General features: G+C 51.6%; 1 protein-coding gene across 2 annotated transcripts in view; it reads left to right on the forward strand.

Moving 5' to 3' along the window:
- The window catches only part of TEP1 (telomerase associated protein 1), a 41,678-nt gene extending 18,013 nt beyond the window's left edge, over positions 1–23,665 (forward strand). Inside the window, exons 13-55 of one of the 2 annotated variants that reach the window (XM_060096536.1) lie at positions 1,546–1,714; positions 2,204–2,362; positions 2,821–2,898; positions 4,657–4,787; positions 5,114–5,173; positions 6,397–6,555; positions 7,277–7,453; positions 7,639–7,759; positions 8,323–8,447; positions 8,718–8,831; positions 8,927–9,044; positions 9,200–9,394; positions 9,520–9,695; positions 9,782–9,938; positions 10,048–10,227; positions 10,700–10,792; positions 11,088–11,220; positions 11,360–11,510; positions 11,762–11,895; positions 12,081–12,169; positions 12,457–12,571; positions 13,235–13,475; positions 13,671–13,794; positions 14,698–14,822; positions 14,943–15,042; positions 15,252–15,407; positions 15,554–15,766; positions 15,982–16,135; positions 16,245–16,457; positions 17,092–17,252; positions 17,479–17,592; positions 18,567–18,674; positions 19,273–19,405; positions 19,489–19,565; positions 19,671–19,803; positions 19,943–20,079; positions 20,239–20,363; positions 21,441–21,584; positions 21,731–21,827; positions 22,561–22,666; positions 22,773–22,978; positions 23,108–23,212; positions 23,452–23,665. In XM_060096536.1, coding sequence (XP_059952519.1) covers positions 1,546–1,714; positions 2,204–2,362; positions 2,821–2,898; positions 4,657–4,787; positions 5,114–5,173; positions 6,397–6,555; positions 7,277–7,453; positions 7,639–7,759; positions 8,323–8,447; positions 8,718–8,831; positions 8,927–9,044; positions 9,200–9,394; positions 9,520–9,695; positions 9,782–9,938; positions 10,048–10,227; positions 10,700–10,792; positions 11,088–11,220; positions 11,360–11,510; positions 11,762–11,895; positions 12,081–12,169; positions 12,457–12,571; positions 13,235–13,475; positions 13,671–13,794; positions 14,698–14,822; positions 14,943–15,042; positions 15,252–15,407; positions 15,554–15,766; positions 15,982–16,135; positions 16,245–16,457; positions 17,092–17,252; positions 17,479–17,592; positions 18,567–18,674; positions 19,273–19,405; positions 19,489–19,565; positions 19,671–19,803; positions 19,943–20,079; positions 20,239–20,363; positions 21,441–21,584; positions 21,731–21,827; positions 22,561–22,666; positions 22,773–22,978; positions 23,108–23,212; positions 23,452–23,574 — 5,929 coding nt within the window. In that variant the 3' untranslated portion in view covers positions 23,575–23,665. Of the gene's footprint in view, positions 1–1,545; positions 1,715–2,203; positions 2,363–2,820; positions 2,899–4,656; positions 4,788–5,113; positions 5,174–6,396; positions 6,556–7,276; positions 7,454–7,638; positions 7,760–8,322; positions 8,448–8,717; positions 8,832–8,926; positions 9,045–9,199; positions 9,395–9,519; positions 9,696–9,781; positions 9,939–10,047; positions 10,228–10,699; positions 10,793–11,087; positions 11,221–11,359; positions 11,511–11,761; positions 11,896–12,080; positions 12,170–12,456; positions 12,572–13,234; positions 13,476–13,670; positions 13,795–14,697; positions 14,823–14,942; positions 15,043–15,251; positions 15,408–15,553; positions 15,767–15,981; positions 16,136–16,244; positions 16,458–17,091; positions 17,253–17,478; positions 17,593–18,566; positions 18,675–19,272; positions 19,406–19,488; positions 19,566–19,670; positions 19,804–19,942; positions 20,080–20,238; positions 20,364–21,440; positions 21,585–21,730; positions 21,828–22,560; positions 22,667–22,772; positions 22,979–23,107; positions 23,213–23,451 lie in introns of those variants that run through there. The other variant, XM_060096537.1, reaches the window with a different exon arrangement.
- Positions 23,666–23,866: the final 201 nt, after the last annotated feature.

The following is a 23,866-nucleotide window of genomic DNA, read 5'->3' on the forward strand; positions in this document are numbered from 1 at the left end:
CAACGCATACACACATTACATGTAGTTATTAAGATTTACTTAAATCTCTTTTAAATTAATTAATTTTATTTTTGGCTGCGTTGGGTCTTTGTTGCCACGCACAGGCTTTCTCTAGTTGTGGCGAGCGGGGGCTACTCTTCGTTGCAGTGCACGGGCTTCTCGTTGCGGTGGCTTCTCTTGTTGTGGAGCATGGGCTCTAGGCACGCGGGCTTCAGTAGTTGTGGCTCGTGGGCTCAGTAGTTGTGGCTCGTGGGCTCTAGAGCGCAGGCTCAGTAGTTGTGGCTTACGGGTTTAGTTGCTCCATGGCATGTGGGATCTTCCCGGACCAGGGCTCAAACCTGTGTCCCCTGCATTGGCAGGTGGATTCTTAACCACTGTGCCACCAGGGAAGTCCCAGATTTACTTAAATCTCTTAAAATCTTTTAATTGTTTTCATGCTATTGACTTGCTGTGGAAATCAGGTTCAGGGGGCCCCACAGAAGGTCCCATATTCTCGATTTGTCTACTTCTCCAGTGTCATCTCACTTGTTTCTCTATTTCGTGTACCCTGGGCATTAACTCTAAAAGCTTGAATAGATTCAGATTTAACTTTTTTTCTTACGTGAATATTTCATAGGTGATCCTTTGTACACAATGAGTAAGACCACCAGAATTTTTGTCTCCTGGTAGGACACAGGATCAGGAGGCACCAGAAGCTTACTGGTCCCACTCATAGTGTTGATGATTGATCAGTGCTTTTAGGTTATGGTAGCCTGATTTCTCCACTGTAAAGTTAATGGTTTATCCATTTGATAGTCTATGCCCAAATCAATTGTTTCATTAGCAGTTGCAGAATGGGGGTTTTCTATCATTCTCATATTTATTAGCTAGAACTCTAAAAAGAACTTCCCTCATGCACTAAAGCTATTTAGTTACTTTGAAATAGAGATTGTCTTGGAAAGGTGGGATGAATGTTCAATTCTTTCTCCTTTAATTGCCATTTTTTAGAGTAAGAAGTTAGCATGTGTTCTTTAAATTACAATGTAAAAATATGTAGCAGAGGGCCTCCCTGGTGGCGCAGTGGTTGAGAGTCCGCCTGCCGATGCAGGGGATACGGGTTCGTGCCCCGGTCTGGGAGGATCCCATATGCCGCGGAGCGGCTGGGCCCGTGAGCCATGGCCGCTGGGCCTGCGCATCCGGAGCCTGTGCTCCGCAACGGGAGAGGCCACAACAGTGAGAGGCCCGCATACCGCAAAAAAAAAAAAAAAAAAAATATGTAGCAGTTAAATCTTGCCTCATGAAGTAAGTATGGATTGATGTGGTCATCATGGCAAGCGATTTCAGAGAATGGGTCTACAGATGACTTCTCTCCTGCCCTGAGAATGGATTAGGACAGTCTTGTAGAATGGGGACCAAGGGAAGCTCTGTCCCTGTTTTCTCTACTGACATTGGAGATGGGCTGTGGAGCGGGTGAAGACTTTATACCTGAGTGGCAAGTTCTCATCTTCCCATCTGCCTCAAAGTGGCAAACAGTGAAGCCCCTGTCTGTTTCTTTCCTGCCTGCAGACAGTGGAAATATGACCGTGCGATGCTGGCTCAGTATCGACAGGCCCTGGAGACAGCTGTGAACGTCTCCGTCAAACACAGCCTGCCCCCGCTGCCAGGCCGCACCCTCTTGGTCTATCTGACAGATGCTGATGCAGACAGGATCCTTCCCAAGAGCAACCCACAAGGGGTAAAAGAATAAAAAGATGGGGTGATGTTGGTAGGATGCTGGAGATCCTGAGAGGCATCCTGTTCCCAGACCTGGTTCTCCCAGGCAAACACTCAGAACTAAAATAAAATGACATGCATTTGCTTCCCAGTATCAGACCTTGGTTCCTAGGGATAATTCCTAGAATGGGGTCTCAAGCATGTTCGTGGATCATAGCACTAAGCTTTCACATTTGGCTGGTCCTTAATACTCTCTAAATTTCTGTCACCAAAATATGTGTCACTTTCACCTCCTTACATCCCAGTGTTGAATTTGGGCAGGGATCCTGGCCCTTCTCCACCTCCTACCTGGTCAACTCTTCCTGGGGACTGCTGAAGCTGCCCCATCTTAATTGGGGATTTTGTCCACTTTTCCCCAACCAGTGGAGATGTTTGGCCTCTACAGCTGGGTGGGCAAAGGTGGATTCTAAAACAGGGGAGTCTTATTTTACCCTGATGCTTGTCCAATCAGCCCCCTCTGAACTATGTGCTGCTGTTGATTGCAATGATGACGACACGGACAGAGCAGGTGGATCTCTTGCTGTGTGGAAGTGGCACTGTGAAGACTGCTGTGATTACGGCAGAGGAAGGTATCCTGAAGACTGCCACCAAACTCCAAGCTCAAGTCCAGGTCAGACACCCACCGTGCAAATATATGTGAATAGACAGAGGCCTGGGAACAGCCTGACTGGGAAAGGCTCGGTTATACTCAGTTTAGAAGATTTCTTTCTTTCTTTTTTTAAAAACAATATTTATTTATTTATTTGGTTGCACCAGGTCTTAATTGCGGCAGGCGGGCTCCTTAGTTTTGGCTCCCGGGCTCCTTAGTTGCAGCTCACCAGCTCCTTAGTTGCGGCACGCAGGCTCCTTAGTTGTGGCATGTGAACTCGTAGTTGCGGCATGCACATGGGATCTAGTTCCCTGACCAGGGATGGAACCCAGGCCCCCTGCATGGGGAGCACAGAATCTTAATCCACTGCGCCACCAGGGAAGTCCCTCAGTTCTGAAGATTTCTTGAGCAGACCATAGTATTTGTTATTTAATGATCATCTCCCATGCAACCACATGACACTAGTCTCTTTCCTTCAGGAGTCTGATGAAAAGTGTGAATGGTCCCTGCCTACTTTGGGGAAGCACTTGCTGTCCCTGGCTACCCAAAGGGTCCCTGTGAGTACTGCCCAGTCCCTGAGAAACCCTCCCCTCCCCAACATTTTCCTCCACACTGATGTATCTCATTTCTCAAAGCTTCCTTGCACGCTATGCACAATACCCTGCTGGCTGCAACCCTCTACTCAGTGACATGCTGGTAAATATTTAACAACCAGCAATCTGGAAAATTAAGTCTTTGTTAATAGCATTTGCTAATTTCCATGATGTAATTACTCCTTCCACGGCTGATTTCAAGCTACCAACGTGCTGTCAGTGAACACGGAGTGGGGAAGAGGTACTCAGAGGTACTCAGCACAGTTTGTGTAGTATTTCCACAATAGAGATAAAGTAAATGTAAATAAGGTCAAGAGTAGATAATAGTGAAATGTAGTAAAATAATTAGGAAGTAATGATTTTTTAGTATTTATTACCTTTGTTTTTAATATAATTTATTCAATTATAAGCTTATACAATTTAATATTTAATGGCAGTCCATGTTTAACAGCTGGCTCACAGAATTCCTAAAAGTTTGACAGTCAGCTCTTGTCAGCCTGAATGACCAGCTACACACTGCCCCACCCCAAACTCCAATTTATGTTAAATTTTTATTATTTTCATTAAAAAATTTTAAATTTTTAATATAATTTTTAAAGGCTACTTTCCATGTACAGTTATTACAAAATATTGACTATATTCCGCCTATTGTACAATACATCCTTGAGCTATATTATACCCAGTAGTTTGTACCTTCCACCCCCCCGCCCCATTTTATCCCCCTGCCACTGGTAACCTCTAGTTTGTTCTCTATATCTGTGACTCTGCTTCCGTTTTGTTTTATTCACTAGTTTGTTGTATTTTTCAGATTCCACATATAACTGATATCATACATACAGTATTTGTCTTTCTCTGTCTGACTTATTTCACTTAGCATAATGCCCTCCAAGTCCACCCATGCTGCTGCAAATGGCAAAATTTTGTTCTTTTTTATGGCTGAGTAGTATTCCATTGTGTGTGTGTGTATGTATATACACACTAAATGTATATACATACACCACATTTATATATATGTGTGTGTGTATATATATATATATATATATATATATATATATATATATATATATATATATATACACACACACACAAACATACACCACATTTCCTTTTTTTTTTGGCTGTACCATGTGGCTTGTGGGATCTTAGTTTCCCAACCAGGGATTGAACCCGGGTCCTCAGCAGTGAGAGCACGGTATTCTAACCACTGGACCGCCAGGGAATCCCATATACCACCTTTTCCTTATCCATTTATCTGTTGATGGACACTTAGGTTGCTTCCATGTCTTGCCAACCCCAAACTCTACTTTTTTTTTTTTTTTTTTTTTTGCGGTACGCGGGCCTCCCACTGTTGTGGCCTCTCCTGTTGCGGAGCACAGGCTCCGGACGCGCAGGCTCAGCGGCCATGGCTCACGGGCCTAGCCGCTCCGTGGCATGTGGGATCTTCCCAGACCGGGGCACGAACCCGCGTCCCCTGCATCGGCAGGCGGACTCTCAACCACTGCGCCACCAGGGAAGCCCCCAAACTCTACTTTGATGCCCCTCAAGTCAGGGTGGAGTGGGCTTTCCCACCCTGGGTGCTCTCAGAAAAGGCCGTTTTCACCCCACCTCAGAGTTCTCCTAATTCCCCAGTCCTCAGAGACCTGTCTCTTGATGTCCTGAGCTCTTTGGTACCTCTACTATCCCTCTGTTCCTCATCTTAGCCCCTCCCTTTTCATCTTACAGGTGGACAGGGTCATCGTCTTTGGCCAGACTACAAATGAGAAACTGATAAATGCAGCCAAACAGCTTTTCTGGCAGCACGTGAATCCCAAGTGCCTCTTTGTTGGTGTTCTCCTTAGAAGGACAGGTTACCTGTAAGGGTGCTCACATTCCTTACCCAGTGCCAGCAGATAGAGATCCATATTTCCTGTGTACCTCTACTAAAGCGTGGGACACTCCCACTCACCAGACCCCTCTCCATTTCTGTCTCTTACCTCTATTGCACTTCAAGTGCTAGAACCTTCTCTGAAGTCTTCAGGCTGGCTCCCTACCCCTTCGTGATGGTCCACCCCAGTCCCAGCCTAGCCCAGAACCCTATTAAAAGTGCACAGGTAGGGTGTCCATCCTAGGATGTTAGGGTCAGTGACTCTGTGTTCTTGGCACTGTTTCTGACTGGTATTGACTATTCTTCCTTTACCAGATACACAGATTTGAATCCCAATGACGTGACACTCTCAGGCTGCACTGACGGGATACTGAAGTGAGTACAGGATGGGCACTGGAGAGGTTGGGGGCTTTGTTAGAACATCTTTTAGAGATTATCTGGGGCCTCTGCTCTGTTCACTTCCTTTTTAAAAAATAAATTTATTTATTTTATTTTTGGCTGCATTGGGTCTTCATTGCTGCGTGCGGGCTTTCTTTAGTTGCATCGAGCGGGGGCTACTCTTCGTTGCGGTGCACGGGCTTCTCATTGCGGTGGCTTCTCTTGTTGTGGAGCATGGGCTCTAGGCGCACGGGCTTCAGTAGTTGTGGCACACGGGCTTAGGTGCTCCGCAGCATATGGGATCAGGAATTCCTGGACCAGGGATCGAACCCATGTCCCCTGCATTGGCAGGCAGATTCTTAACCACTGCACCACCAGGGAAGTCCCCACTTCCTTTTTAAAAGCGAGATAAAAGTTTATTCCTCTTTTACAGCTGTCTAGGCATGGCAAAAACACGGTATTACAGGGACCTGGGCATCTTCTATCTGTTGCTCTACCATCCTCAAATACTCTGCTTCCACCTCATAGTTCATGATGGCTGCTCCAGCTCCAGCCATTATTTTTGTATTACATCTAGTAGGAAAGGAGAAAAGGGGACATGGGAGATTGTGCTGTTTGCTTTTAAGGGAACAACTCAAGAGTTGGTCACATCACTTCTATTCATTCTCTGTGGCCTCTGTTCCATTCCGTTTCAGAGGAAATTCCATGTTAACTTTATTTATTTATGCCAGATCCAGAAATCTTTTAACTTTGTTTTTCTCTCCGCTACTAGGATTCCCATTTATTTGTTTTTTTCCCCTGCCTTTTCCTTTGGATGCCACCCATTGCCCCCTACTCCTGTTAGGAAGCCTCATACACTTCCCTCCCTCTCCAGGGAGCTTTCATGGCTGGTACAGAGCTGATCAAGCCCAGACTGGAATAACTTGAATCTTTACATCTTCATTCAGCCCAGTTGCCCCTGGCCCAACAGGAAGCCTATGATAACCATGCACACAGCAGAGGCTATAACTGAGTTTCTTCTTTGTTCTTTCATTCCTGTGGTTCTGCTGCCTTGCTTATTTTAAGTCTACATTTACTGTTTCTGGTCATCTTCTTAAGGAGCTCCAGTTAACTGGGTGAACCTAATCTAGCCATATCTTTGTCCCCTGCCCCCTTGGAAGATCTTCCCGATTCTCACTCTGCTATTTCGCTCTCATTTATTTTGTCACTCTTTATGTCAGGTTCATTGCAGAGCGTGGGGCCTCCCGCCTTCTAGAACATGTAGGCCAAATGGACAAAATATTCAAGATTCCACCGCCCCCAGGGAAGACAGAGGTCCAGTCTCTCCGGCCACTGGAAGAGAATACTCCAAGCCCCTTGGCTCCTGTTTTCCAGCCTGGGTCAGTCTGTGTTTTATGCCTTTGTGAATTGGGAGGGGCTTCAGTCGAAACCTAGAGAAACTCAGGTGACTGAAATTCTGACTGTAGAGATGCTGCTTGTTCTATTCGCTGAGGAATGCTTCCTCTTTCCCAGGTAGGGGTGTCTCTGACACAGATGGTGAGCATGCCTGTTTCTCTACTAGGGAAAGGGGTGAGGGTGCGAGGCGCATGGCAGGCACCAGGGCTCAGGCAGAGGGCTTAGGGGCGCAGGCTCTGGCTTTTCCATCCTGGCTTTGCCACGTAGTAGCTTGAAACTTGGGCTAGTTGCTTGATGTCTTAAGCTGTAGTTTCTTGATCAGTACAATGGAGGTAATGCTTGTGCTTACCTCACAGTGCTCTCATGAGCATTTCATGGGCAGAGTGTAGGTGCGTAATAATTATTGCTGACACAGGAGGGGTGCCTGAGAAACGGCAAGTGGGTTTATTTATCTATTTATTTTTGGCCGTGCCGCATGCCACGTGGGATCTTAGTTTTCTGAACCTGTGCCTCTTGCGCTGGCAGTCCCCAGGTGGGGTTTAATTTCTAGGCTCTGCAGTTGAGGTTACAAGCAGGTTATTCTCTGGAGTCCTGCTGGACTCCCCCCCCACTGCAGTCTGCTGTATCTGGCTTGTCAGTGCTGAGGGGAGGTCACAGCCCTGTGTGTGGAGCTGGGCTGTGGCCTGATCCCTGGCTTTCCTGCAGATGGCGCAACGTCCGACTTTTCATTTCCTCCACTTTCCGGGACATGAATGGGGAGAGGGACCTGCTGCTGAGGTCCCTGCTGCCAGCACTGCAGGCCCGAGCGGCCCCCCACTGCATCAGCCTTCATGCCATCGACCTGCGCTGGGGCGTCACTGAGGAGGAGACCCGTCGGAACAGGTATGGGGAACACAGAGAAGAGGGGCTGGGTCGACGATGAGGGGCTTGAGTGGGGGAGCTGACCTGGGCAGGGCTGGGGCTGCAGGGTGGCTGAGTGCCAAGGATACGGAGTGCTCTTTGGACGCTATCGGTTGTGAGCCAGAGCCCCGTCTCCCTGACACGACGCCCCCATAACCATCCTGCAGGCAGCTGGAAGTGTGCCTGGGGGAGGTGGAGAACTCGCAGCTGTTTGTGGGCATCCTGGGCTCCCGCTACGGCTATGTTCCCCCCAACTACAGCCTCCCTGACCATCCTCACTTCCGCTGGGTAAGGCAGACAAGGTTGGGGCAGGGATGCGAGAAGCCTCAGTATGTCTAGAACCCTGGGACTCTGCACAGGCAGATCCTTGAGACTTGAAGTGAAACACAGGTAGAAGGTTCTGTGAGTGATCAAGTCCTAGATGAGGGAATTCCTTTGGGAAATACCTTTGGGTTGGCCATGGGGTGTGAGAGGTGAGTGGTAGGGCTGATTAGGCTTTGCCGTCAGACAGAGCTGGGTTCTGATCTCCCTTCTGACATTGTGCAGCTTTATGGAAAACGGTTTATCTTAATCTAGCCTCAACTTCTTCATATATTAAAGAGAAACAGTGTTGTCTACATTGCAGTGTTATTATAACAATTAGAAATCTACTTTAAAAATGCTCCAAAAAATGCTCAACACATGAAAGGCATTCAATCAACGTTAGCTATTAGCTATATTTTATTGGCTTGTATCTGGAGGGAGAGAGGAACATTACTGAGATGAAGGGGCCCTGGGGTCTTGGCAGGTCTCAGAGGAGGGGTTCGTGTGACCAGGACTGAACCTGCCTGCTCTCTGGCCTCTCCCTGCAGGCCCAGCAGTACCCTTCAGGTCGCTCTGTGACGGAGATGGAGGTGATGCAGTTCCTGAATCGGGGCCTCCGCCTGCAGCCCTCTGCCCAGCCTCTCATCTACTTCCGGGATTCTAGCTTCCTCAGGTACCTTCTGTTGCCTCCAGGCCTCAGTCTCCAAAGAAGGCCAGACAGGCTCAGTGGATGTGTCTTCTGTCCATAACATTCAGAGTACAAGAGGGGGACCTAGAATGGAGAAACAAGGACCAGAGGGCTTGCCTTGCAGCACCAAAGCAGCCTTGCAGGAGATCTCCACTTGAGGGGTTTCAGGGAACCACAGCCAGGTCTGGTGGTTGGGGACGGAGAGAGGCTGGGGTCTGAATCCAGCCCCACTCTTGGGGTATCTTTGGTGGTCAGCTCTGTGCCAGATGCCTGGAAGTCTGACTTTATTTCTGAGTCTGAAGAGGCTGCCCATCGGCTCGCAGAACTGAAGAGCTACCTGAGCAGACAGGAAGGGATCACCTGTCGCAGGTGAGCTGGGAGAGGTAGGGGAACACCTGCACGGAGCGAGGTGGTGAGGGGGGCCCAGCCCGCTGTGACCCTGCTTGTGCTCGCTTTGCCTACAGGTACCGCTGTAAGTGGGGTGTTGTAGCAGCTGGCCGGCCCTGTGTTGGGGAGCTGGAGACGTTTGGGCAGCTGGTTCTGCAGGACGTGTGGAATATGATCCAGAAGCTTTACCTACAGGTCAGCAGGAGCTCTGGTGGCCAGGGGAGTGGAGAGGGGGTAGGCTGGGCTGGGTAGTCCTGGGTGGGAGGTAACTTGGTGGGGGCACAGTGAGTTTTAGGCCTGGGGTCCTGAGGAGCATGGAAACAGGTAGTCACTGCCCCATGTGTTCTCAGCCTGCGGCCCAGCCGGAGCAGCCAGTGCCCATCCAGGATGATGATTTGGTCCAGGCCGCCTTTCAGCAGCTGAAGAACCCACCGAGCCCTGCCCGACCACGCCTTCTTCAGGACACAGTGCAGAAGCTGAGGCGGTACCAGGGGAGGCTGAGCCTGGTGACCGGGCAGTCAGGACAGGGCAAGACCACCTTCCTGGTACAAAGTCTCAGAGGCCTGGACAGGAGGGAGGGCTGCGTGAGCTCAGGAGGGCTAAGGAGGTGGGAAACAGGGAGCTTGTGCGTGTGAAATGTGACCATGTTTTCTGGTCTCTTCCCATGCAGGCATCCCTTGTGTCAGCCCTCCAAGCTCCTGATGGGGCCACGGTGGCCCCCTTAGTCTTCTTCCACTTTTCAGGGGCCCGCCCTGACCAGGGTCTTGTCCTCACCTTGCTCAGACGCCTCTGTGCCTATCTGCATAGCCAACTGCAAGAGCCAAGTGCCCTCCCCAGCACATACCGGTGTGTTGCTCCCCCACTTAACCCAGCCTTGTTGATAGCACGTGACACCACCCCTGCCGACCTTGGTCCTTCTCCTCCATACACAGGGGCCTGGTGTGGGAGCTGCAGCAGAGGCTGCTCCCCAAGTCTGCTCAGTCCCTGAAGACTGGCCAGCCTCTGGTGCTGATCATTGATGGGGCTGACAGGTTGGTGGACAAGCATGGGCGGCTGATCTCAGACTGGATCCCTAAGACCCTTCCCCGGGTAAGTGGGAGAAGGAGGTGGGGTGGGATGCAGTAGGGAGAGGGACCTCTCCAACAGCGTTCTGCTCCTTTTCCTTCAACATTTTTACCCTGTTGCCCAAATCCCACAGTGGGTGCACCTGGTGCTGAGTGTGTCCAATGATTCCGGCCTGGGGGAGACACTCGAGCAGAGCCAAGGTGCCCATGTGGTGGCCCTGGGGCCTCTGGAGCCATCTGCCCGGGCCCGGCTGGTGCGAGAGGAGCTGGCTCTGTACGGGAAGCGGCTGGAAGAGTCACCTTTCAACAACCAGGTTGGGTGTAGGCCAGGGCGGGTGGGTGTGTGTGGTGAATCTGGGAGCTGGGAGAACCGTGGGTGCTGAAGCTAGCAGCTGCCCCACACAGACCAGCTCCTTCATTTTCTCAGCCGAGGGAAGTTGTCAGTAAGGTAACTGCAGTTCCTTATAATGTCACCCATTCCTTTTCTCCTGGTGAATGGCCTCTCCAGGGCCTGTCCGGGCGAGGGGAGGAGAAAGCTGTGGCTGTCGAACGGGGTAGGCTGAACCGCGGGGGGGTTTCTGAAAGCGGGGCTGGCTGGCTAGAGCAGTGCAGGGCAGGGATGGCTGTATCCTGGGGTGATGCCTCTTAGTGGGTCTCTTGCCCGGTGTGGCCTCTTAGAGGAGAAGCTGCCCCGCACTGGGCTTGGTGCCAGGACGGAGGGCAGGGGGTGGAGGGCTGGCTGTGGCCAGGCTCTCTGGTCCTGTGCTGAGTCCTCTGAGTCTTCAGATGCAGCTGCTGCTGGTGAAGCGAGGGTCAGCCCTGCCTTTCTACCTGCGCTTGGTCACTGATCACCTGAGGCTCTTCACGCTCTTTGAGCAGGTCAGTGGAGGACGTGGACGCTCACTCTTCATCTTCTAAGTCCTAATCCCACTTCCCAGTCTCCATTCAGCCTCTTTCATCCCCATCCCTCACCTTCTCCCACCCTCATCCTTTGCCATCTTGTGATCACCCATTCCTCATCCACACCCCCCAGCCCTGCTTCTCTCCCACCAGCATTGCTCTTTCCTTGTCATCCCTTCCCGTGGTTTTTTCTGCTGTCCCCTCCCCTCCCCACAACCAAAGCTGCTTCTCCCCTTCCCCTCACTGACTGAGGCCCCTCCCTGTCCCCTCCCAGGTGTCTGAGAGACTCCGGACCCTACCCGCTACTGTCCCTCTGCTGCTGCAGCACATCCTGGGCACCTTGGAACAAGAGCATGGCCCTGATGTCTTTCCCCAAGCCTTGGCCACTCTTGAGGTCACACGCAGTGGTCAGTACTTGGAGTGGGCTCGGGGGTCGCATGACCTTCAGTTCAGCTGGGGCCTCAGCAAGTGGTGCCAGGAGGGACTAGGTGTCATGGGGGTGGGTACATTGCGTGGTTTAGGGCCTCAGAGAGCTTGGGTTTTTAGGTCTGACTGTGGACCAGTTGCATGGAGTGTTGAGTGCATGGAGGATACTTCCCAGGGGGACCAAGACCTGGGAAGAAGCAGTGGCTGCTGGTAACACCGGGGACCCCTACCCCATGGGTTCGTGTGCCTACCTCGTCCAGAGTCTGCGCAGGTATAGGTGCCCCCAGCTGAGCTCCCACTGACTTGTGTACCTCCCTGTCTTTGAGCCAGGGCCCCATGTGATCCTCTCTTCATCCTACCCTTCCCTCCGTATAGCCCCTGACACTTGTCTCCCAGACCCTGAATGGCTGTCACTCAAGTTACCACTGTTTGAGGTGGGAATGGGAACCCACAGCTGTGCCAGATGCTCACTTACAGGCCTCCTCCCTCTTGTCCTGCCTTCTCTCCCTCACCCGGGATCAGTTTGCTAGGGGAGGGACCCCTGGAGCGCCCTGGTGCCCGGCTTTGCCTCCGTGATGGGCCCCTGAGAACAGCCGTTAAATGTCGCTATGGGAAGAGGCCAGAGCTGGAGAAAACGGCACACATCCTCATCGCAGGTGACTGCAGCCCAGTTAACCCCTGGGACACTGACTGTGGGACCTGGTGCTCCACGTCGGCTGGCCCCCTCACCTGCTACCCCAGGGGGTGGATGGCTCTTGCTGTAGCCTGAGGGATGTGATCTTTGGAGATGCTTCAGGGCCAAGCCCGTCTCAGTGTCTGTTCCTGTGACCCACACCTGCAGCTCAGCTCTGGAAGACGTGTGACCCTGATGCCTCAGGTACCTTCCGAAGGTGCCCTCCTGAAGCTCTGGGAGACCTGCCTTATCACCTGGTTAGTCCCCAGATCCTATAGGCACCCTCTCCCAAGGAACTTCTTTGGCTCTTCTGAGACCCCTCTCCCCCATGACCACCACCATCATCTCCACTGCCGTTATCACCCCCACCCCCTTCCCAAACTCCGTGTACCTTTCTCCTTTCAGTTTTCCTGCCCTCGTCCTTCAGGTCCTTTGTCCCAGCTCCTAAGTCTAGGTCTTCGCTGTACAGGCAGGGTCCAAGCCTAGACTGTCCCTCCTCACCAACCTCATCACATCCCTAACGAATCCAGTCTGACTTTCCCAGCTCCAGAGTGGGAACCGTGGCTTTCTTGCAAAGTTCCTTACCAGTCTCCACGTGGTGGCTGCACACCTGGAACTGGGTCTGATCTCTCAGCTCCTGGAGGCCCATGCCCTCTATGGTGAGATGAGTTACTGGGTGGAGTCTTCTCCAAGCTGGGGCTCCTGGGTGTGTTCATGGGGGGCGGCCTGCTCAGAGGGAGGTATAATGGAAAGAACAGTTGAGTTTCTGTTCCAAGGTGAAAAGGCCAAGAGGGTAAGCATGGGATTCTTGGGAGACCTTTTGCTTAGGTCTCTTAAACCAGAGTCTCTCACACTTTATTTAGTGGGCGTACAATTACTTGGGAAACTTGTTGATCCCTGCGTCCCCAGATTCTGTTTTCCTAGGTCTGGAGTGGGACCCAAAGCTTCGTACTTTTTTTTTTTTTTTTTTTTTTTTTTTGCGGTACGCAGGCCTCTCACTGTTGTGGCCTCTCCCGTTGCGGAGCACAGGCTCCGGACAAGCAGGCTCAGCGGCCATGGCTCACGGGCCTAGCCGCTCCACGGCATGTGGGATCTTCCCGGACCGGGGCATGAACCCGTGTCCCCTGCATCGGCAGGCGGACTCTCAACCACTGCACCACCAGGGAAGCCCGCTTCGTACTTTTAACAGATGTTCCTGATGTGGGACCAGAGGGCCACACTTTGAGACTTAGCATTTTAGACACATCATATGATTGACTTGGTGCTGGGGTTAATGGGGTCCCAGGCTGGCTCCCCAGTGACACCTCACATCTCTTCTATAGCTTCCTCAGTCCCTGACGAGGAACAGAAGCTTCCTGAGGCTGATGTTGCTGTATTTCACACCTTCCTGAGGCGGCAGGCTTCAGTCCTCAGCCAGTACCCACTGCTCCTGCACCAACAGGCAGCCAGCCAGCCTCTGTACTCGCCCCTTTGCCGCCAGGCCCCCCAGCTCTCCCAGCGACGGCACCTCCAGCGCATGCTACGTTGGCTTAATAAACCCCAGACCCTGAGGGGCCAGCAAAGGTAAATCCCTTGACCCCAGATGCTGGCAAACCCACCAGAGAGCAAGCTGCAGCCCTCTCTGAAACTGGAGAGTAAAGAACAGACCGCAGTCACCATGGAGAGAGGGGTTCAGGCCCAGAAATGCAGAAACGAATTCCCATCCTCTTCCTTCCCCTCATTCCTCATCTCCTCCCTTTCTTGCTGTTCTTCCTCTAGCTCCAGCCTGTCCCTGGGAGTTTCCTCACCCCCCACAGCTGTGGCCTTCTCCCCCAATGGGCAAAGAGCAGCTGTGGGCACTGCCAGTGGGACGGTTTACCTGTTGGACCTGAGAACCTGGCAGGTACGACATGCAGGGTGGGGTGGGATTTACCTTCAGAAGAGCCTCCCGTCCTGCCCCGAAGCCCGAGGCAAGCCAAACCCACCTGTTATCACCCTGTTTGATTCAGCAACTTTACTTTCCTCACATCAGATCACAAGGGCTTGGTCAAAAAACCAATCCCACACCAAATGCTTGCTGTATACCTTCTTTTCAAGGCACTGTACTAAGCACTGCAGGGAACACAGGGCTTAGGACATTGTCTTTGCCCACAAGGTGGTCAGTTTTGTTGAAAAACAAGGCATACAAGGTAAAAAAGGAACCAAAACGTAGCCCCGTGGCATAGGTAAGAGCTAAGTGAGTTGTGCAGTTACTGGAGGAGGTAGGATGGAGAGGGGGAGGCGTTCCGGCTTGAGTGAGGAACCCGGGCGAAGACGCTGGGGGGATGTTCCCTGTAAGTGGCTGAGAATAATGGCAGCAGAGCGTGTGTGAGAGAGGGCGGGAGTACAGTAGGCGAGAGAGGTGGGCTCTGTGGCTCCTCTTCCACCCGTGTCAGTGACCCCCTCCCCCCATAGGCGTGTGTGTGACGTCTTTCCCGCCTCAGAAGCATCAAACCTTCTGTGACTCGGGGTTACGTATGGGGTTCGAAGTGAGGGGGGCGATGTGACCTCACTTGGATCAGGAGTTCCCGCTTGAAGCTGTTCGAGCTTGGCCTAGGTCTGGAGTAGGGCCCAAAGCTTTGCACTTTTCACAGGGGCTCCTGCTGTGGGACCAGAGGGCCAGAGTTTGAGACTTAGCAGGGAGTGTAGAGAGCTAAGGGCTCCAGCCCTTCTAGCCATCGCCTCCTTCCTGGTTGGGGCTTGGAGTGGCTGGACATGGACCGGTCAGGGGCGTGTCCTGAGTGCGCTTCCCCGCTCACTGTCGCAGGAGGAGAGGTCTGTGGTGAGTGGCTGTGATGGGGTCTCCTCTTGTTCGTTCCTCTCCGACATCACCCTCTTCCTTACTGGCTTTGACGGGCTCCTGGAGCTCTGGGACCTGCAGCACGGTTGTCGGTAAGGGGCCCCTCACGTCTCAGCGTGAGGGCCGTCCCTGTTTGTTGGAAGCCCAGGGGGAGGGGGATGAGGAGGGAGTCTGTGGCCAGGGGGCCCCCTGACCTTGTCTCCCTGGGGTAGGGTGCTCCAGATCAAGGCTCACCAGTACTGGATCACTGGCTGCTGCCTGAGCCCAGACGGCCGGCTTCTGGCCACCGTGTGCCTGGGGGGAGGCCTGAAGGTAACGACCAGTGGGCTGTGGTGGTGAAAGCGGCCCTGAACTCGGGGTCAGCCCTGTGAGATCGCTCTCCTCAGCGCGGCAGAGGCTCTGGCTGCTTGGCCTGCCGAGGGCAGGGGACTGGACAAGGTGGCCCCTGGAGCTCTGGGACTGAGCAGCTCAGGCATCTGTGTTCAGCACGCTGAGTCCTCCTCCCCTTCCCTCTCCTCCAGCTGTGGGACACAGTCCGCGGGCAGCTGGCCTCCCAGCACACCTGTCCCAAGCCCCTCAACTGCATCGCTTTCCACCCAGAGGGGCAGGTGGTAGCCATTGGCAGCTGGGCTGGCAGTTTCAGCTTCTTCCGGGTGGATGGGCTCAAAGTCACCAAGGTGAGAGGAGCCGGGTGGCCCTGGAGAAGGAAGCACGGGAGGGTGGGAGTGGAGGGTGGGAAATGGCGGACACCTGCATCCTGGGTCACTCTTGGTTTGGGTTGAGAGCAGGGCTCTGACGTTCCAGTTTCTACCTCTCCATGCAGGAACTGGGGGCCCCAGGAGCCTCAGTCCGTGCCTTGGCCTTCAGTGTGTCTGGGCGGGCTGTAGCTGTGGGCCGGCTGGACGGGATGGTGGAGCTCTGGGTCTGGCAGGAGGGGACACGGCTGGCTGCCTTCCCTGCGCACCATGGCTTTGTTACTGCTGCCCTTTTCCTGCGTGCTGGGTGCCAGTTACTGACGGCTGGAGAGGATGGCAAGGTCAGGTTACAGAGGGCTGGCGGTGGGCCATGAGGAGGGATTGCAAAGGTGTGGGACTATCTGGGGGAGGGTGGCGCCTTTGCCGAGGAGTCTGGAGGAGCTTGTGCTACAGGGAGGGGGTGCGGTGTGTGCACAGTAGCTCTCGGAGACGAGTCTCTGGAAGGAGGACTTTAATGGGGCGTGGGTTATCCTTAAGCCCCTTTCTTGGCCCTCAGGTTCAGGTGTGGTCCGGGTCTCTGGGTCGTCCCCGTGGATGCCTAGGTTCCCCCTCTCTCTCTTCTGCCCTCTCCGTGGCCCTCAGCCCAGATGGTGATCAGGTGGCTGTTGGGTACCGAGCAGATGGCATTCGGATCTACACAATCTCTTCAGGTACTGGAGGGAGAAGGGTTGGAGTGTCTGAGCCTGGAAAGGGCCCCTCTCCCCCAACTCTGGCCCCCTTTCTAAGCGTCTTACTCTGTCGTGGTCCCTCATTCTCTAGGTTCCCAGGGGGCTCAGTGTCAAGCGCTAGATGTGGCAGTGTCTGCACTGGCCTGGCTCAGCCCTAAGGTGTTGGTGAGTGGTGCAGAAGATGGGGCCCTGCAGGGCTGGATGCTCCAGGGAGGCTCCCTTCGGGCCCTCTGGCTCTTGTCCAGACACCGGAAGCCTGTGCTGGCCCTGGCCACGTCCCAGGAACTCTTGGCTGCTGCCTCAGGTACGTCTGGGCAACGGGCAGGGTCCTGAATCACTGTTCCTTTCAAATGTGCTAACACCTTTCTTCAATGTGTATGTATATGTGTGCATGAAAATACACACACCTATATAACCTTTTTTTACAACTTGCAAAGTGCTTTTCAATGCGTTTATCTTGCATAATCAGTCTAGACTGTTTCTTCTTGTTCCCTAACCCTGATTCTGGGATCTCTTTGTAATTCCTGTCACCCTTTGAGTTTCTGCCTAGTGAGGGATTTTGCTGTGTAAAAGGGATGGGTTTCCCTTAGGAGAAGAGAGAGACGTTAAGGTGAAAGTGGCCTTAGTCCTGTCTAGGTAAGAGGCTCGTTCAAAGTGACGCTGTGCACTTTAGGAGAGGAGGGTGTGGAGGTGCAGTCGGGAGTTAGAAGGGGTCGGCCGCAGAGCCAGAGCTGGGAGTGCCTGGCATTCCTGTCCTGTGCCCTCACATGGTGACTGATCCTTGTCCAGGGCCTGGGTGGGACTCACGGCGTCCCTCCCTTGGAGCTGTGCCCTCAGACATCACCTTCAGCCCCCATGATTGCCTTTGTCTTTGGCCTCCCAGGCCTGTGTCACTTCCTCTTTCAGAAAATCTTCCTCTCTCCCCATTTCTAATGCAGAGGACTTCACAGTGCGTCTGTGGCCAAGGCAGTCGCTGGCACTGCCACAGAAGATAGAAGACTTTCCCTGTGGCACTGAGCTCCGGGGACACGAGGGCCCCGTAAGCTGCTGTAGCTTCAGCACTGATGGATGCAGCCTGGCCACCGGGGGCAGGGATCGGGTGAGCTGCAGGGCCCTCCTCCCTGTGGGCCCCCAGCCCTCTGGTCCTGGATTCCTGAGCAGCTCACTTCCCACTGCTTCCTCCAGCTTTTTGCTTTGCTCGGGATCTGTCCACCCGTCCTCCTTTGATATTCCCTCTTTCCTTGAAACTTTTTGCCTGAGATGGCCCTGGTGTTCCTACCTCTGTCCTGTGGTCCTGATGGCTTCCTCTCTTGGGGCCTGTCCAGAGTCTGCTCTGCTGGGATGTGAGGACACCCAAAGCCCCTGTTCTGATTTGCTCCTTCTCTGCCTGTCACCGAGACTGGGTCACTGGCTGTGCCTGGACCAAAGACAACCTCCTGGTGAGTGAAGGGGTGGGGGGGTGGCACACAGCTCATCAGGGTTCCTGGGGGAGGACAACACATCCCACCTCATCCTGTTCCAAATGCCCATTTATAATATAGTATATGATTTTCTAACACCCAATATAATAGCTCACATTTATTGAGCACTTAGTATGTGCCAGACGTTGGACTAAGCCCTTCGCATATATGGCCTCATTTAGTCTTTACAACACCCCGTAAAGAAGCTACTACTATTCTCTCTATTTCATAGACAAGGATATTGAGCTCAGCTAGATTAAAGACCATTTCCAAGGTCATGTAAGTGAAGAAGCTGAGCCAGTAAACTTTATGATAAGAAAGCCCATGCTCTTAACAAGAACACAGAACTGTCTCCCCAAGGGCTTAGGATGCCCTGTCCCTGCAGGTAAAGGTAGTACTATGATTTCTCTGGTCCTAAGTGAAAAATGGGTCTCAAATTATGCACTCAGCGTCGGTAAAGCCTAGTTTTCCAACACGGAGTCCCTGTTGTTCTCAAAAAGAAATGAGTAGCAATTGAACACACTTGTCATTGTCTGTCCTACCCCTGACTTCCAGGCAGCCAGATATCTCCTGGGCGTTGCAGACGTCTCACCTTTGTCGGGGTGAGAGAAAGTTGTTGTTGACTGACATTATGTTAATAACAAGGACAATAGCTACTATTTATTCAATGCTCACTATGTACCAGGCATCCTGCTAAGTCCTTTACGTAGATGCTTCAGCCCCATATCAGTAGGTACACTGTCATTATCCTGGTTGAGCAGGTGAGAAGCCTGAGGCCCGGAGAGATGAACCTGCCCCAGGTCACCAAGCAATGAATGGTGGAACTAGGATTTGAACCCAGGACAGCCCTTGCTGTTAATCACAAGGCTTACAGCCGTCCCCCTACGTTATAAGTATAGAGAAATGCTGGAGGGATGCTGATTATTCCACTCCTCTGCCCTCTGACTCTGCAGGTCTCCTGCTCCAGTGATGGCTCTGTAGGGTTGTGGGACCCAGAGTCGAGACAGCAGCTTGGTCAGTTCCTGGGTCACCAGAGTGCCGTGAGCGCCGTGCTGGCCGTGGTGAGAAGGCAGTGGAGAGCTCACTGGGGGTCCCTGGGAAGGTTAAGGGGGCTTTGGGAGACTGGATGCATTGCGTATCTAATCCCAAAGGCAAAAGGAGTATAAAGAGTGAGATGCTTGGGCTTCCCTGGTGGCACAGTGGTTGAGAGTCTGCCTGCCGATGCAGGGGATGCGGGTTCGTGCCCCGGTCCGGGAAGGTCCCACATGCCGTGGAGAGGCTGGGCCCGTGAGCCATGGCCGCTGAGCCTGCGCTTACGGAGCCTGTGCTCTGAAACGGGAGAGGCCACAACAGTGAGAGCCCCGCGTACCACACACACACAAAAAAGAGTGAGATGCTTGGGCCTGAATTAGAGCAGGATTAGGGTATTGAGGCTGAGGGTTGGTGTGAGGGGAGGGAGAGCATGGAAACACAGTATCTCAGTATCATAACCTCGTGGCATGATGGTAATCCTGAGCCTACCAGCCCCACTCTCCAGGGTGTCCTCATTCTTTGACATCTTCTAGGCCCTTAATGCTGAGCCCACACCTCTGTGGCGGGAGTCGTAATTCCCATGTCCCACTCAGTGTGACTCTTCTCTGACCCTGTGTTCTGGGGCAGGAGGGGCACGTGGTGTCTGTGGGCCGAGATGGGACCTTGAAAGTGTGGGACCATCAGGGTGTGGAGATGACCAGCATCCCTGCTCACTCAGGACCCATCAGCCACTGTGCAGCTGCCCTGGAGCCCAGTGCAGGTAATGAAATGTCAGCCACCTTCCTGTCCCCGCTGCCTGTTCCCTTCTCCCCTTCTCCTGACTCAGTTTCTGTGTCTGATCAGCTGGCCAGCTGGGGTCAGAGCTTCTGGTGGTTACTGTGGGATTGGATGGGGCCACACGGTTGTGGCATCCACTCTTGGTGAGTTCCCTGAAGGGCCTTGGGTGGGGGCAGTGGAGAGGGTATGATGGGACAGCATCCTTTGTGCCACCTCCCCACTGTTCCACCTCCATCCTTTCCTCCTAGGTGTTTCATACACACACCCTCCTGGGACACAGTGGACCAGTCAGTGCAGCTGCTGTTTCAGAAACCTCAGGCCTCCTGCTGGCCGCCTCAGAGGATGGTTCCATACAGCTCTGGCAGGTACCTGAAGAAGCAGGTGAGTGAGGTGTGGAGAGACTCAAGGTGTGGAAGGGGGGTGTGTCTGTTGGACCAAGAAGGTCAAGGGTAGCCTGCTATCTCCTCTTGTATCCCAACAGTGGTTCAGCTCCTAATGAATCACTTCCTTTCTTCTCCAGATGACACATATATACCCAGGAGTCATGCAGCCATCACTGCTGTGGCCTGGGCCCCAGACGGTTCTATAGCAGTGTCTGGGAATCAAGCTGGGGAACTCACCTTGTGGCAGGAAGCTAAGGCTGTGGCCACAGCACAGGTGAATCGGGTCAACTTCAGTTCTTTGTTTATGTGAATTCTGCCCTGGCTATGTATCTGATTGTATGTGCCGGGGTTAGAGGTTGTGTAGACGCCTGGGATGGGGAAGAAGCTTAATCCTGGTCCCTCAGAAATACTGAAATAAACTTGTATTCACCAGGCTCCAGGCCGCATCAGTGCTCTGATCTGGTGCTCAACACACACCTTGATTGTTGTCAGTGCTGATGAAAAAGTCAGTGAGTGGCAAGTGGAACTGCAGAAGGGTTCAGCACCCAGAAATTTCAGGTGAAATGAGGCGGCTGGGTTAATGAATACAGTTACATCTGGGAGTTTGCTCAAATCACTCCCTTCTACTTCTGAACTAGGTCAGTAGGATGTTAGTAAGCAGGAAAAAGTCACTGGGAAATTGTTTTCTGCTCATCATGTCAATTGAAGTAATAATTATCAAGTGCCTACTTTATGCTAAGCTCTGGGCCAGGCAGTGTGAACCAGATTGAAATTAATTTTTAACTAAGGGAGCTCACAGTACAGGAATGTGCAGATAAGTAAACTGCCAACAATATGCAGAGTGATTACTGCCATAATAAAGATATATATATATATATTTTATATACATGTATATAAAACTCCTGGGGCTGCAGAATTTAAGAAATTTACTGTTTACAGAAGAGTTGCTATTTGAGATTGGGCTTAGAGGATGAGTAGGAGTTTTCTGAATCAGTAAGGGAAGGGAATGGTGTTTTAGGAAGAGGAGGTAGCATTAACAAAAGGCATGGAGGCATGAGAGTGTGTGGTGTGTTCTGAGTATAGCTCAGTCTTTGGGTTCTTGGTGCGAGTGGTGGTGGGGAATTGGGTTGAAAAAATAAACCGGGGCCAGGCTCTAGAGGGCACAGTGCTAAGAATTTTGAGCAGAATAATTATCTGAATTTTAGAAAGAGAACTCTAGTGGCCACACGGAGGATGGTTAGTAGTAGAGAGATACTAAACGTAGGGCGACCACATTTACAGCTGATGCTCTAGTCCAGGGAAGACAGAACGTGAGCCCTGACCTGGGCAGTGGGGATGAAAAGGAGAGAGAAAGATTTAGGCATGTGTTGCCATTGGAGTCCACAGTGATTATCAATCAATTGGAGGTCAGGAGGGAAGGAAAGGACAGGAATGTTAGAGATTCCTGGTTTGAGCAGATAAGGTGATGATGGTATGATGAATACTAATATAACAAAAACAGAAAGAGGAACACAATTTGTAGAGACGGTGATATATTTTGTTTTATACTTTACTCCTGAGGAATTCTTGGGGAACTGAGAGAGGTGGACTAAAGTAGAATCTTTCTCTGTCCATGTATCCTTTTTTGTGCTATAGTCTTCACCTGAACCGAGTTCTGCAGGAGGACTTAGGGTTCCTGACAGGTGTAAGTCTGGCCCCTGACGGTCACTCCCTCATCTTGGCCAAAGCAGATTTGCAATTACTGCACATGAAGCCAGGTGATGAGCCCTCTGTGATCTGGTAAGATCCAAAATGTTTTCTCTTGGGCTGGAGAAAGAGGAAAAGTGGGTTAGTGGCTACCCTGAGTTTAGGTCTAACTAGAACAAACATTGGGGTCTTACGGAGAGGTGTCCCTGGGCTTAGCCTCTTTCTTTCTTATAAACCAGGAGAAGCTATTCAGAAGATCCTATAATGTTGTCCACCCACCAGGACTATGGTGTGTTTGTCCTGCAGTCAATGAACCTTAGAGTTCTTTCTTTCTCAGTAAGTTCTGTCTGGGTATGTGTTAAAACAAACATTTGTCCAGGACCAATGTTTTAAAGCCTTGGGGCCATGATGGAGGATAAGAGGAAGGAAGGGAAAAGCAGTTGGTTCCAAATCCCATTCTCTTCCTTCAACTGTAGCTCTACTTAAGAGCATTTTATATTGGGTTTGCCTATAAGATTTCATTGATACTAAAAAGGATTCTAGTGTTTAAAAGAATCGTGGGAAACCATAAACCTAGTTGTTTTAATTGCATTTTCTTCATGTCTGTCTTGCCTTACCACTGTGAGTATTAGCAGTGTCTGGAACAGTACAGATATATATCATAGACATTATGTTGGGCGAAAGAAGCCAGACACAAAAGAGTACATATTACATGATTTCACCTAGATGAAGTTCAAGAACAAGCAAAACTAATTTATAGTGACAGAAGTCAGAGTATTGTTAGCTCTGGGGGTGGTGATACTCTCGTATTGACTGGGAAGGGGCATGAAGGCAACTTTCCAGGGTGATGGAAATGTTCTACATCTTGATCTGGGCAGGGATTACATGGATGTATACACGTGTAAAATTTTATCAAGATGTCCATTTAAAATTTGTGTATCAGTACTTTACTGTATCTAGGATACGCTTTAAAAAAATCTTGACCAGCCCAGAGCAGAAAAGAGTTGCTTTGTCTGGGCAGCAGTAAGTGATACAAGTAGGCTAATCAAAATGATCTATCCTTTCACAGAGCCAAAAGGAATTAGGAGAGTTTGAAGAGTGCCCAGAATTTGATCTGAGCTTAGAGAATCCTAATAAGACCCTCATATCGGTAACTCAGGCCAAACCTGAATCTGGTGAGTGGTGACGGGAGGGCCCAAGGAATCCAGAGGTGGCCTAGGGGAGGATGGTGGATCCTTCGAAGTCTAAGACCTGGCTCAAACTCTTCCCTTGAAATGGCAGAGTCCTCATTTTTGTGTGCCAGCTCTGATGGGACGCTGTGGAGCCTAGCTAGATGCAACGTTGAAGGAGAATGGACCACAGATAATATCTGGCAGGAAAAAGTAGAAATGCCTGAAACCCGAACTCCAGAGACAGACGCATGTGTCTGTGCTGACACGTATACCTGTCCAGCAGTCCCACAGCTAAAGACACGGCAGCGTAGAAAGGTGAGTTTGAGGGAAAGGTCACAGACGTTGGGGAGGAGGCTCTAGGTCTGACCCAGCAGACTTCGCTGCTTCCTTGTCTGAGGAGGGTCCACTGAGAACTCACCACACCTCTTCCCCTCCCTCCCTAAGATTCACACGGGCTCTGTCACAGCCCTCCACGTGCTGCCTGAGTTGCTGGTGACAGCTTCAAAGGACAGAGATGTTAAACTGTGGGAGAGACCCAGTATGCAGCTCGTAAGTGTGTGTATGTGTGTGTGTGTGTGTGTGTGTGTGTGTGTGTAAGGAGGGCTAAAGGGATGTCATAGAGCAAACTTGGGGTAAGAAAGGGCAAAAGATCAAGATTGTTTTCTTCTGTCCTTCTTGCAGTAATGTGCAACTAACCTGTTTCTACACAGAAGTCATTGGTGTGAGACAAATAAGTAAGGAGGCCCTAGGCTTGTAGCCCACATCTCCCGTTTTTGTTCCCATTGTAGCTGGGCCTGTTCCGATGTGAAGGGGCAGTGAGCTGCCTGGAACCTTGGCTGGGTCCTAACTCTGCCCTGCAGCTCGCAGTGGGAGACACGCAGGGCAATGTATACTTTCTGTCCTGGGAATGAAGATCACTGCTCAGGGCAAAGAGACCGCTTGTGCTAGAGATGCAAAGCCTGAAGACACCAGTGGCTACGTTCTTGATACAATTACATAAATAAAAGGTCGGAAAATCTCACATGCAGTCCTGCCTGTGATCTTATGTGGATTTGGACCAAGAGGGAAGAATATGAATGTTCTCATGTTTCTTTTCTGATTTAACATTAATCCTTACTAGAACTGCAAGAAAGTGAACCAGATCTTTAGTATTCTTTGAAATTATGCTTTAGAATTCTTGTGTCATTTTCTGGCCCCAGGACC

The sequence above is a fragment of the Mesoplodon densirostris genome, chromosome 4 (assembly GCF_025265405.1).
Source record: "Mesoplodon densirostris isolate mMesDen1 chromosome 4, mMesDen1 primary haplotype, whole genome shotgun sequence".
NCBI lineage: Eukaryota > Metazoa > Chordata > Mammalia > Artiodactyla > Ziphiidae > Mesoplodon > Mesoplodon densirostris.